This window comes from Crocodylus siamensis, chromosome 4 (genome assembly GCF_052110815.1).
Source record: "Crocodylus siamensis isolate JL-2025a chromosome 4, ASM5211081v1, whole genome shotgun sequence".
Classification (NCBI taxonomy): Eukaryota; Metazoa; Chordata; order Crocodylia; family Crocodylidae; genus Crocodylus; species Crocodylus siamensis.
This window is the reverse complement of record NC_143398.1, coordinates 113,879,895-113,894,168: the sequence shown is the minus strand read 5'-3', so window position 1 is coordinate 113,894,168 and position 14,274 is coordinate 113,879,895. Positions and strand designations below refer to the sequence as shown.

The following is a 14,274-nucleotide window of genomic DNA, read 5'->3' as shown; positions in this document are numbered from 1 at the left end:
AGGATGTCTGGTTCTCTAGTCGATTTCCATGGAGTAAGTTTTAAAGATTTGATAAACAAGATACTAAATTTAATTCGACACAGAGATCTTCCTAGTAGGGGTGTGCAAAGTGGGCCCTATTGGATTCGGATTCGGCCCAAATCAGGGACAGTGATTCGATTAATTGATTCAGATCACTGACCCTGATTCGATTCGGCTGAATCCAAATTTGAAGATTTGACACTGATTCAGAGAATCAGCGATTCGGATGTAGACACAGCTTTAAATGTTTTTTCTTATGTACCTCAAGGTACCAGTGGAGATTGTGAACACTGCAATGCTGGGGAACATGTCTCACAAGAGTGCAGGGTGCCCTCCCATGCTTGGCAGTGAACTGGTACTTCCAGTCCACTTCTGGGTCTGTCAGGGAGCACGCTGGAGGCCTGCCCCCCATACCCTCCCAGCTCAGCAATTGTCCACAGGGGGAACCAGTCCAATGCTAGGTGCGGCTGCCTGCTCCTTAAGTCCCAGAACTGGTCAACAGCTCATAAATGCGATGTAGAATACAAACTGTAACATGGTGAGTTGTTGTCGATTGTTGGGTTTTCGAGGCCTTTGTTTTCGCTGGGATACGCCCAGACGGGGAGGCTGAGAACTGGTCTGCAGGGTGATCAGGCCTACAGAGTTTTCCAGTTGTCGTCTCTGCCGTTTCTCGCTTCTTTGCCTCTTTATAGATGTTGGTTGGACTGCCTCTATGACACTAACTATGATATAAGCTAAGCATACAGGGATAGGATAGTTCCTTTTACATAATAGTTACTAGGTAGATTTTCTACATAAGTTTCGTTTCTGCAAAACTGGCATTTTCTAGATAAGGAATAAAATTTACAGAATACACATGTGTGGCCTAGTGCCAGCAGAGAGCAGTACCAGGCACTTGTTTTGATTAACAGTAACTTCAAGGTTACATAAATGTGAGAGTGCCGCGCGGCAGTTATACAGAAAAGAAAAGAAAAATATAAAATAGTTACAAGAAGCATACTCAATAAAAGGCAAAATGGAAGTACTGTTACAATTCTGCCTGAGCAAGAAACCCACCATTTAGCTCTGTTCTACTGGAATCAAGTACTCCATCATGTACTACCTCAGTGCATCCCCTACTAAAAGCAGCCTATTTGCATAGAGCATACACGTAAGTGGTGGTGTAGTTTTTTCCTGGCAGCCTGTATTCCAGGGAGAGATTACCCTCATATCCTAGGGGAGGGGCTTGATTAAAGCCCCCAGAGTGGCAAGGATCAGCTTCTCTGCAGATGAAACCATGACACAGAGTTAAATCAAACAGGCAGCAGCTGGGATGAATAGTACCATGGTCTCATCATCACCCAGGGTCTTCAGCCTGTGAGCTGTGAGGCAGCTCCTTTTGGCAGGGTTGCTACACTAACCATCATCCTCGCTTCTTCTTTTCCCTTCCCCCATCCTTTCCAGCTAGCAGCGGCAGCAAGGACTGGAGTCCTTTAATCCAGTAAACCTCTTGCTCTGTTAATCATGCCAGGCAAAACTAGCAGCTTCTACACATGGCTGCTCTAGGCTGGATGTGATTCTATTTCTGTCTGACCTCCTCTGCTCTGTCCCGTCCTCAAGGCATTTCTTATGCCACATATGCTCAACATCCTTCTCTAATGATGAATGAGCTTTTCTAACAAAAGGAGCCTTATTTGCTTCTCCCAGAGAAATTCAAAGTCCCTCTGCTTTTCTCCTAATTAGAAAAAGGCATCAAATTCCCTGCCCTCCATTGCCTCATTTTGTACCACACTAAAAATTAATCTCATATTGAGATTATTGAGGTGCTGCCAGTATTTTAGTAAAGGGGAGTTAACAAAGCCTTTCCCCTTTAGCCTGCGATAAGCCCTGTCTATTAGGATGAAGGGTTCATGTACCATAGGCAGGACATGTGAGGGATAGGGTGAACCTACTCATTTGCTTTTCCCCTTATACAAAAACACTGTCATCATCATCAGCTATAATGTGATAAGAGTTCTGTCCTTTTTGAGAAAGGTTAATCACATTGTCTCCTTTTGCAGTTCCTGCTCCCATCTGTTTTATTCCTCTTCCAGCTTTTTTTTTTAAGACCAAAAAATAAGGACTATTACATCCAATATCAAAACTGCAGAAGAGATTTAGAAAGGCAGATTATAGTTACCCACCTTGGAATTTGGACAGAACACTGGGACTTAATTCTCAATTTGTTTAAAAAAATATCAGAAAATTTCAAATAAACCTAAAGTTGTCAGGATGTCTCTACAATCTCTCTCCCATCCCAAGTCTTACTAGCCCTATGGTTGGGGATTCCTTCTGCACTTATTCAAGAACAAAAGTGGGCTGAATCCACAGCCTGATTTCCTGCACAACCTATTTTTTTTCTTTTGAGGGGTCCCATCCAAGTATTGATCAGCCTTCATTCTTCTTGGCTTGTAAGTCCTGCCCAGATCCCAGTCCATGATAGTATGGTTGCACATGCTATACATACACATTGCTAGGATTTCAAACCTGGCCTCCTTTTCTCCTTTCTCACCTTGCAAGTGCAAACAATCACAAGCATATTTTTGCATGGCAAATCATTGATGGTGCATTTGAGTTAATTTAGACAACTGCAAGCACTTGCTTGTGCCAGCAAATCAGTTATTTTGCTTATACTCTGAAATGTCTGTATTAGACCCCAATTATTTGCACATGACAAAAAAAGAAAGCATAGGAAAGGTTGGATTGAAATTCCAAGCTGTATTGTTGATTACTCTCTCCTCATTAACTAGAGTGCTCAGGTTATGGTGTTTGATTTACTACTTTCTTCATGAACCTTTTATTCAGCATGAACTTTTCCTTTCCTTATAATAGAAATACAAGGATGTGGAGCCCTCTTTAAAGATCCAGGAAGTGGATGGATTGGAACTAGTGAAAAAGTTTGCAGAAGAGATGGAGACAATGCTGCACAGAAAAGTAGAAGCAGTTGAGGTAAGAAGTCCAGAATTGTACTGGGAAATTTCCTTTTGCCAACAAGAAAGCACTGGCCCTGAATTCCCTATAGATGCCACAGAGGTTTGTAGTTGTGAAGATCCTAGAAATACTTCCTTGCTCATCTGGGTACCTCCTGGTCCTGCTTGGAGACTCTCTGTGGTTATATAGCCATTGTTAAGAGTTACTGGTACATGGAGTAGGAAATACTGGCTTCTGCCTCAGACAAGGGTGATAAAGAAAATAATTGATCTCAGGAATGAATGTAGGGGGAAATGAATTTATAGACTTAACAGAAACAGGGATAATGGCATGGAAATTGCAAGGGAACAGTCCGCCGCAGAGTACACACTGACTATTAAGAGCTAGTTGCTTGCACGGGCATTGTGTAGTCCAGGGAGATGTACTGTGGTCATTGAATGTGAGAAATGTACATGTAACTAGGCGTTCAAGTCCTAGCGATTGCACTTGTCTGAGAATTTGCCTGTGTGGGTCCCCTAATATTAAAAATGCTGATCTTTTAGTTGCAGAGGCCTGACTATATAAAAACAAATGGTGTGTAAAGTAGAAATGGATCAGAACTGAAAAGCTTGGATCTGGATCAAAGTCTAAATTTAGGCATGGTCAGACCCAGCTCATTGTTGACCTGTGGGCCACCCGGGAAGTTTAGATCCAGATCCAGTCTTTCCCAGTACCTGGATTGTCCTATGCTTGATGAGAGACCACAAAATAGTAAACTAGCAATAGCCAGTTGCACAATGTTAAGTCTGTGGCTGAATTTTGCAGAGAAACCCCTCCTGAATGTATACAAGTAATTAACTGATGCTGCAAAGCATAAGATTTGAACGCGCAGATGGCTATTTTAGCTTCCATTATTGACAATATTTGTGCATGGTCACAATAAGGGATCCTGGTTTTCTCTGATAAAAAAATTGCAAATTCTCTGATAAAACCCCCCAAACCTGCAATTAAAATGAAATGCCACTATATATATAGGCTATCAATTGAACACAATGTTTTATTGATATATTTACAATTTTAAAGCCATTTGGAAGCCTATCGGTGCCTCAATCACTGTAATAAAATAAATTCTAGATACCTATACATTTTGGTACTTGATTTTGGGTTTTCTATCATGGAAAAATCAGAGTTACCCTTGCCCCCTTCACTCATGCTTTCACTGCTGATCTTGTTCTCTGGATCAGGAGTTTGTGTAATGAGTTGTTGTTGGGTGATTGTAAGTTCAAGTCTAGGTATGGACCCAAAGACTTATCTGAGAAGTGTGTCCCTGACAAGCACAAGAAAACTTTGGTCTTGTTGTCTAGCTTGGGTTTGTGTGCTGAACTAGTGCTAGGAAGGTTGTGAGTTCAGGTCTGGGTGGAGCCCCAGAGACTCAGCTGAGAAGCAGGTCCCCAGAAGGCATGAGGAAATTCTCTTTATGGTAAGGGTAACCAGAATCTGGAATAGACTTCTCAGGGAGCTGGCGCAGTCCCCAACCTTGGAAATCTTCAAGAGAAGACTGGACAGACACCTTGCTGGGATCATTTGATCTCAGCAGTATTCCTGCCCAGAGCGAGGCGGGATTGGACTTGATGATCTTCTGAGGTCCCTTCCTGCCCTTAGTTTCTATGATTCTATGACCAGGATGCAGGCTCAGGCCCTTCATTCCCAATCCATAGCCCCTCAGCCCTGCTGGTGCCCCTCACTCCCCAACTGCAGCCCTCTAGCCCTGCTGGTACCCTTACCCCACACCCACAGCCTCCTGCTCCCCTACAAACCCTGCCAGAGGGGGCCCCAGCTGCCAGGGCTATGGGCCCAGGGACCCAGGTCTGCAGCCCCTTGCCCTCTGCAGCAGTGCCCAAGCCCCGGCTGCTGCCTGAGAGAGGCAGAGGCTGCTGCAACCCAAGCAGGGAGCATAGTGTGGGGCCTGGCTCCCCCTCCCCTGCAGGCAGCATGGCTGGAGTGGAGCCCATGGTGAGGCAAATAGGGGCCACCCACAGGGTGCTCGGGCTTCCCTCCCTGCTGCCCTCCCCTGGGGCATCCATGGCCCTGCAGGCAAGACCCGGAGTTGCAGGGCAGAGCAGGAAAGCTCTATGCCACCCTGGTGAGATGCCCCCTGCCCACCTGGCAGTCACAAAGGGCACAACTCTGCGCTGCCCCCCACTGCTGCCAGATGGACAGGGGGTGCCTCACCATGGTGACCCGGGGCTTGCAGCAGCGGCAAGGAGCTTCCCTGCCCAGCCCTGCTCTTTCCTGCCACACCGGGTCCCACCTGCTGGGCTACTGAGGCCCCACAAGGGGGAAGCAAGGCAGGGATCCTGAGCCTGTAGTGGGCAGCTCACCCCCTGCACAAGTCTGGGGGGCACATTCTCCCCCTGCCTCCTCGAGTGCACAAAGCAGTGGGAGCCAGCCCCATCCCACTCCCTGCAGGGCCCTGTGGCCACGCATTCCAGCCCTGGGCCCTGGGCTTCGGGCCCCAAGCCCCATGCACCAGCCCAGCTGGGCAGCAGACCCAGCCCTGCCCAAATCCCTTCCTATGGGGGCCTCAATTCCACCACCTATCCCAGCAGACTTACCTGTAGGAGCTACTCTCCAGGCTGCCTGGCGGCCATGTGTAGGTACATGGTGCCCCCCTCCTGCCCACTCTCCTCCTGCTCCCCAGTTCCTTGCAGGCTGGAACTCTGGCCTGCAGAGAGCATTTTGCAAAATTGGGAAAATCTGCATGTTTCTCCATTAAAATGAGAAATCCATGTTTTTCTTAGTTAAAAGGGAAAATCTGCATTTTTTCTGTTTTTCCGTGGGAAATGGAAAACCCGGATCCCTGGTCATAATATTTCTTGCTCCTTAAAAATGAATCACATTTCTTGTCTCAGTAGCCCCATGGGGTGGTATTCACAGAAGGTGTTTTCTCTGGGTGATGGCCTGATGCACAGCTTCTCCCAGATTGGTTGCTCCACATCATTTTCACAGGATTCCTCTTGAAGCAGAATTAAACTTTATGCTGTTTTTTCTCCAGCCAAAATCTCTTCTCCTAGACATGCTTGCAGTGTGCCATATACTAATTATTTAGGGATATTGCTGAGGTTTGCCCAAAGTCTCTGGAGTGAGTAGCTGTGAATATACTCTGCAGATACAAATCTTGCAGCATGGAACTTTAATCCAAATATTTTCAATTATTGAGCACCAGGGAATCTGGAGCTTGCCATAGGGTCCCTGTGCGGTGCTGAGCTAGATGTGAAGGCTCAGAGGCACTGAGGCTTTCAGCATTTTGTAAACAATGGCACCTTCTGAAAAGTCTTGTTCAGAGCCACCCCACTGTGTCCTTCACCCTTCCTCTGTATTTGCTTTAGAGGCTGGTGGAAGCAGCAGAAGAAGCAGATCTAAACCATGAATACAACTCCTCACTGGTGGTAAGTTCATCTCCTTCAGTGGCAAAGCCCGAATTTATCTGATGAGGAGACTTGGAAGACTGGCTAAAAGCCAAGCTGACTGCTAGTCCTAGGGCCACTTGGGTATATAAGGCTCTTCCTTCTAAGGGAAATTTTTCTGTGTTCAAAATACACAGGGGCACAGTAATAACTCAGGTCCTGTCTCATTAGGAATCTGATTAAATAGGTGACTTCCATGATATGTTCAAGGTCTGGTGGTATCTCCTGACTCTCCTGTGATGGGTATAAACTTGTGCCAATGGCAGTGGCACATGTTGCAGAAAGAAGGATGCTCATGCTTCCCATTCCTGACTCCCTGGCACCCCCAGATCTGGCTAACTCATAGGACACCCTGAGAGGAGATATCCAAGTCAACCTCTGTATCTCACCGTCATGAGAGAAAGGAATGCTTTGGGATCAGCAGGAGAGGAAGTGCAGCTTGAAGAGGGGAAATAACAGGGAGAGGTGGAAATGCTGTTTCTCTTTCTGGTTTGGTATCTCTCTCCCCACTTCTTGTCGTTCATCTGTAAAAAGCTGGTGACTCAACTGTAGTCACAGAATGGCATGCTTGAAAGTGGCTACCAGGTCCTCTGTTTGGGGAGCCCCATACTATTGCTAATGCCCATGTTATCCATTAGAGATGGGGGTGAAGGATTAGATCAAAGGAGAACCAGTGTAAGTCAACACAGCTCAGTGGAGTTGGCTTTAAATTCTCCTGTCATGTTAGATGGGAGCAGATCCCGCTATCTCAGAGCCTAAGCTGATGACAAGAATGATGGAAAGATATCGGGCTCATTGGTGGACTAATCAGCCCCTCATTTACTGTATGCTAATTATGTCTACAGGGGCAATTAGTACTGAGTAACTAGTGAGCTATAAATGCACACCCTCATCTACTTCTTAGCATTTCCCTGTATATGTCCAGAAAGTTCCCAGTTAGTTTTCAAAGACTGAAACCTGGGCATCTGCAAGTTGGTGCAGAGGTCAAATCCAAGAACGCTTTATGTATTTACACTGTATCAGAAAACCCATCACTCTGAGTCCCCAGGCATTCTCATAGATTCCCAATGTGCCCCCTTACTCTGCAAAGACCCAGTTATCAGAACTTTCAATCAAATATGTGATTTGTGTTACTCAAGCAATTTAGATAACTGGATTTTATCCATATGTATCCACATATTCAATACAGCTATGGACATATACTTGCTTAATTAAATGCTGATGAAAGCAGCTGGATTGAAAATGTTAAAGTCTTTTATTCTCAATACAAGTACAGCAAGCACAGTTGAAATACAGGCTGCCCACTTGGGTCAGTCTGCATGAAAAATAAAAATGCTTTATGAAGGCAAATTAGCCAACAGAATATTTCCTCAATCACCAAGGTAGAAACACTGAAATTAAGAACAGAAACAGTGCCCAATGCAACAAGTCACTGACTGGCCTGGTAGTTCAACCTTAGTATCCATTCACTTATAAGTGACTGCTCGCCCCACACACGTTCAGCCTCAGACTTCCAGGTGATGCTAGCTGTGAATTTCTTTTATCACCTGGATACTTACCCCCACATCTTCCATGGGTCATCTGAGGCTTTTCAGATGGCAACTTTTGTGACTCTAACCTAACTTGAAACCCAACTTTCTCCAGTTCTCCAGAGATAACTTTTCAAAGACCCTTTTTCTCCTTGCAGTGCTGATAATGAATTTGTAGTTATTCTCTTTTCCATTGTCTCATTTCTCCTCATCAACAAGTTTGATTACTACAACTCTCTCCTGATTAATGACAAGGATGAGAATGATAATTATGTGGAGCTTGGAGATGAATTCATTCTGGAGCCAAATGAACACTTCAATAATCTGAAGGTGAACACAACATACAGTGACATACAACTCCCAACCAACGTCTATAACAAAGGTAATGGTTTGCTGACCTTTAATGTCCCATCCCTGCTTGGTTTTCATTCATATTACTGTGGAACAACAGTACAGTTAAGAGGGTGGGGAAAGAGAATAATTAAGTGTTTATCCACACAAGAAAGCTACTGTAAAATCTATGGGCAGATCTTAAAGAGGGGGTACAGATGGTGTGGTGCATCATCATATAACACAGTGCATATCTTTCTCTGGTTAAAAAGAAACTTTACTCATATGCTGAGGGCCTAAGACTATAGTATTCAGTTTATGATCCAAGCAAAAAAAAAAGTATAAATTATTCTGGAGGGCTTGACTGCCATCTCCAGGGTAGGGCAGGTACCTGGGCTAGGGACAGAAGTTAAATATAAAACGGTATAAGTGATCGGAAACTGGTTCAAATCTGTAACACAACAGACATTCAGTGCACATAAACCACTTGCAAAATGTCCAAAACTGGTTTAAGATAAACATGAATGGATGTAGTATCAGACTTAGTTTAAATTAGTTTATTGAATTTCTGTCCCAAATACCCTCTATATTCAAGTTAAGTCTCAGTCCCCCAGCATCCCAGGATGCTTTGCACCTCCCCACACATCCTCTGTCTTCCCCCCACCCCTGCCTCTTACAGGGTGGGTGGCCTAGCCTTGGCCCAAACTGCCTGCTCCAGCTAAGCAGGGAGGCATGTTCTTACACCCCCAGCTTCTGGCCTGAGAAGCCATGTGGCTACATTTCCAGAATCAAAAGAGAATGTCTGTTCACTTGCTTATTAGTTCAATCTACACAGTTTAGACTGACCTGTGAAGATTGAATCAGTTCAGCCTGGGGATTTTTAACTGTCTGTACTTATCATTGGTGCTGGGGTACAGGTGTACCTCAAGCTCTGTTGGACCCCAACATCCTCCTTACTCCCCATTGAGACCTACCCTTCCCCTCACTGCCCCTATAAACCCACTGTACCCTGCCCACTCGTTCCACTCATGCCCTAGCCTTCCTGACCTGTCACCACCCCAGTGAAACCTCCCCTGTCCCTCTGAGCACCCAAGCCTCCTGTTCCCAACTCCCCCCCAGCCCATGGTCCCCAACCCCACTCATTCCCAAACCCCATATGCCCCTCACCACCTACCCCCATAGTGCCCCAGCTCCTCCTCAACTCACACCCCTCTACTCCACAGACTCCCCTCCCCTGTAAGCCCCTTGGTCCCACGACCTCCCCATCCAGCCTGTCACAGCCCCCAGGAGTCCCTGCCCTTCAGACCTCTGCCCAAATCAGTCTCCCTGCCTCTTACATCCCTAACCACTAGTCAGCTGGGGGAAGGGCTGTAACTTCCCCCACTGCCCCCCTCCCCATGGCATGCCCATAGGTGGCCTATACTGCCCTCCACTCTCAACATACAGAAACAAAAAATTGTGTTTGGGGGAAGACTTGCTCCAACTACTTGTTTCATAGTTTCATAGTAGCTAGAGTCGGAAGGGACCTAGGTAGATCATCTAGTCCGACCCCCTTCCTTGGCAGGAAAGAGCACCGGGGTCAGATGACCCCGGCAAGGTGCTCATCTAACTTCCTTTTAAAAACCCCCAGGCTAGGAGCCTGCACCACTTCCCGTGGAAGCTGGTTCCAGGCCCTAGCCGCCCTGACTGTGAAGTAGCGCCTCCTAATATCTAATCTAAACTTACCCTCCGCCAGCTTGTGACCGTTATTCCTGGTCACTCCTGGCAGCGCACGGGGGAACAGGGACTCCCCCAATACCTGCTGATCCCCCCTGACCAGTTTGTAGCAGGCCACAAGGTCCCCCCTTAACCTTCTCTTGTGGAGGCTAAACAGGTTCAGGTCCCGTAGCCTCTCCTCATAAGGCCTGCCCTGCTGACCCCTGATCATACGAGTGGCCCTCCTCTGAACTCTTTCCATATCGTCCACATCCCTCTTGAAGTGTGGCGCCCAGAACTGGACGCAGTACTCCAGCTGCGGCCTGACCAGCGCCGCATAGAGGGGGAGGATCACCTCCCTGGACCTGCTCGAGATGCATCTGTGGATGCATGACAGAGTACGGTTGGCCTTCTTGACTGCCTCCCCACACTGCCGGCCCATGTTCATCGTGGAGTCAATGACGACTCCAAGATCCTTTTCCATCTCCGTGCTGGCAAGAGGGGAGTTCCCCAACCTGTAAGTGTGGTGCCGGTTCTTCCTCCCCATGTGCAACACCTTGCACTTATCAGTGTTAAACCCCATCCTATTCTCATCCGCCCACCGTTGCAACCTGTCAAGGTCAGCTTGTAGCCTATTGCACCCTTCTAGTGCACCCACATCCCCCCACATCTTAGTGTCATCAGCAAACTTGAACAGGGTGCTTTCTACCCCGTCATCCAAGTCACTGATGAAGATGTTGAACAGTGCGGGCCCGAGGACCGAGCCCTGCGGAACCCCACTGCCCACATCCTTCCAGGTCGAGAAGAACCCATCCACCACCACCCTCTGGGTGCGGCCCTCCAACCAGTTGGCGACCCATTTGACCGTGTGGGCATCGACACCACAGTCTCCCAGCTTTTTGATGAGGACAGGGTGAGAGACAGTGTCGAAAGCCTTCCGGAAGTCCAGAAAGACTACATCCACAGCAACCCCTGCGTCTAATGATTTGGTGACCTGATCGTAAAAGGCCACCAGGTTGGTCTGACAAGACCTGCCACTGATGAACCCATGTTGGTTGCCCCTGAGCATGCATTCCCCCGCAAGGCCCTCCTGGATGTGTGCCAGGATAATTTTTTCAAAGAGCTTACCCGGGATTGAGGTAAGACTAACTGGCCTGTAATTTCCCGGGTCCTCTTTTTTTCCCTTTTTGAAGATAGGGACCACATTGGCCCTCTTCCAGTCCTCCGGCACCTCGCCAGAGCACCACGAGTGCTCATAGAGCCGCGCCAGGTGTCCTGCAGTGACCTCGGCCAGTTCCTGTAGAACCCTAGGGTGAAGATCGTCCGGACCAGCGGACTTGAACACGTCCAGCCTCTCCAGAAGTACCCTAACTAACTCCTCGCTAACCTCTGGCCCAGGCGTGTCTCTCCCGGGGCCCGAGGGGGGCCCAACAGGGAGGTGGCTGAACTGGTCCCTACTTAGGAAGACAGAGGCAAAGAAATCGTTAAATATGTTAGCTTTATCATCTGGCGTGATGACTAAGTTGCCCATCGTGTCCTGCAGGGGCCCCACATTACCCGGGACCCTCTTTTTACCCCCTATGTATTTGAAGAAGGACTTCTTATTGTCAATCCGGGAAGCTAGTCCTATCTCCATCTCTGCCTTGGCCCTCCTGACTGCCCCCCTACATCCTCGGGCGACTGTAACATAGTCCTTCTTGGTGATGACCCCATCTCTCCATTGGGTATATGCCTCCCTTTTAGCAAGGAGACATTCCCGGATGCTCTTAGTGAGCCATGGGGGTTTATGTGCCCTCCTGCTCCCTTTGACCCTTGTTGGGATTACCTCCCTTTGGGCATGGAGGATCGTCTCCTTAAGGAGCAACCACTCACCTTCGACATCTGATTCCCTTCCCCTCTGGGTCCTCAGCGCTTCCCCAACGATCCTCCTTAGCTTGTTGAAGTCAGCCCTCCTAAAGTCTAGGGCTGTTGCCTTGCTGCAGCCCTTTGCCACCTTACGCTGGATGGTGAATTCCAGCAAGCGATGATCACTGTCTCCCAGGTGGCCCATCACCCGCAGCCCCCTCACCAGGTCATCACCCGTGGCCAGCACCAGGTCCAACAAGGCGTCTCCCCTGGTGGACTGTGCACCTCCTGGGTTAGATGGAGGTCCTGCACTCTGGCTAAGAACCGACGTGAGTGATCAGACTTGGCTGACTGCTCCTCCCAGCAGATGTCTGGGAAGTTCAGGTCCCCCATGATGACCACATCCTTAGCCCTCACTGCCTCTGTGAGCTGACCTAAGAATTCCTGGTCGAGCTCTTCTCCCTGGTTGGGAGGTCTATAGTAGACTCCCACCGTTAAGTCTCTCTCCCCTGGACTGCCTTTTACTCTAACCCAGAGCACCTCAGAGTGCCCCCCCTCTACCCCCTTGCTAATTAACGAGGAAGTATATTCCTCCTTGATGTAGAGTGCTACTCCTCCACCTTTCCTTCCTATCCTGTCCCTCCTGTATAGCCTATAGCCCTTGACACTCACCGCCCAGTCATGCGATGAGTCCCACCACGTTTCTGTGATCCCTACTATGTCAGGGCTGGTGACAGCTAGGAGGAGGGCGAGTTCCTCCTGCTTCTTCCCCATACTTCGAGCATTCGTGTAGAGGCATTTGAGGCCTCCAACGGTTGTGCCCACTGACCCCCTAGTCTCAGCAATGCCCCGTCCCCCATCACTTACCTGTTTCTCCCTTTTGACCATTGGTCTGGGCTCGCTGGCTGTTGCTGGGCCTGGTAGTTCATCATCTCCTCCGCCCTCATCTTCCCCCTCCCCCGACGAGCCTAGTCTAAAGCCCGCCGAAGGAGGTTCACCAACCTGGAAGAGAACACAAGCTTACCTTTAGGGGAAAGGTGGAGCCCATCCCATCCCAGCATGTCTCTCATTACTGGGGGAGACTAACCCTTCTGGGTCCACCCGTGCCTGGCTTTATGCCACCCTGGTTGTGCCACTGGCTCAGCCTCCCACTTACCTTTGTGCCTCATTTTTGCAACACCTCCTGCCTCTGACCACTGTACTGCACCACTGCCGCTGCACAGCTGGGCCTGTCTTCAGCCCTGCTCCTCCCTGCCTCTGATTATTCTGCATTTGAGTCCCCTAGAAAAAAAGCCACCCAGTAGAGATTTCTAGGTAGCAGCTGCACACCTTTACTGGATACCCTGGAGGTGATTAGAGAAACTTTACTGGGATACTTGTGGAAGGAAGGCTAGCTTGATTAGTGGAAGATCAAGGGTTGTTAACACCTGTGGGGTTAAGATTAGCAGAAATCAAATAGATCACCCATACCTGAATAGAAATGCAATTATCCCTGACAGGCAGGTTGTTTTAAGCTTTGAGTTGTGTAGGAATCAAAGGGTGGGGGTGTGACTACAGCACCCAACTGCCCCCCTGGATTCTCCTCCAGTGATATCATCTAGATCATGAGTTTAAATAACAGCAGCAATTCTGCATTAATTGTCCTAGTGGATACTCTAATTATCCACTCAGTGTGGTCATGCTTAATGGTAGTCAGTGCAGAAAATATATTGGAGAATAACTGGTCAGTTTGCCTGCAGAAGCAAGGCTGTAAGGTTCTGGTCACTTGGTGCTAGTGAGCAGCCTGGAAAGCACTGTGCCTCATGCAGCAGCATCACAGCATTTATGTTTGGTCCCTGCCCTTCCCTTTCTCCTAGTCACACATGGCCTCAGTCAGGAGAAATAGTATAACTAAGGGAGGATAACTGGAGAACCAAACCTGGGCAGCAACTTAGAGGCAATGAAAAAATAGTAGCTGCCACCACTACTCACTTGGTCAGTGCACCTCCCCCACTGTCCAGGGTGTAAAACTGCCCGGTTATGCCTCTGATCAGGAGCTGGGCTATCTGCTTTGATGCTGGAAGCCAAGTTTCTGGACTGTGAAGCTGCATAGTATTGAGGCAGTTGACCACAGTTGTACTGAGGTAGCTAGGCTCTTTTGTTGATACTTTAAGCTGTCTTGAGCTGCTGCTTTTTTGCTTGCCTAACTATCAGTTCTTCCCCTTGTATACATTTTGACAAGAAACACTCTGCTGCTTCCATTGTATGCTGGCTCATTTACTAGTTTATCACAGCTAGGAAAACAGAGAGAAGCAGGTGCTGGTGATTACATCCTCTGCTGCTACATCAATTAAGGTCCTGCGCAAACAGAGCTTTTTTTTTCTTTAAAACTTTAAAAGAAATTCATGCTGGTCTGACAGCCCTAGATGCCATTATCTGGTGCACCAAAGATCCATGTGTTGCCTGGTCTCCTATTTCCC

At 48.0% G+C, this 14,274-nt stretch overlaps 1 protein-coding gene across 1 annotated transcript in view; it reads left to right on the top strand.

Moving 5' to 3' along the window:
- Positions 1 to 14,274, top strand: part of CACNA2D4 (calcium voltage-gated channel auxiliary subunit alpha2delta 4) — a 182,736-nt gene that overhangs the window by 22,652 nt on the left and 145,810 nt on the right. Inside the window, exons 3-5 of the mRNA XM_090041104.1 lie at positions 2,872 to 2,988; positions 6,339 to 6,398; positions 8,165 to 8,327. Coding sequence (XP_089897230.1) covers positions 2,872 to 2,988; positions 6,339 to 6,398; positions 8,165 to 8,327 — 340 coding nt within the window. The remainder of the gene's footprint in view (positions 1 to 2,871; positions 2,989 to 6,338; positions 6,399 to 8,164; positions 8,328 to 14,274) is intronic.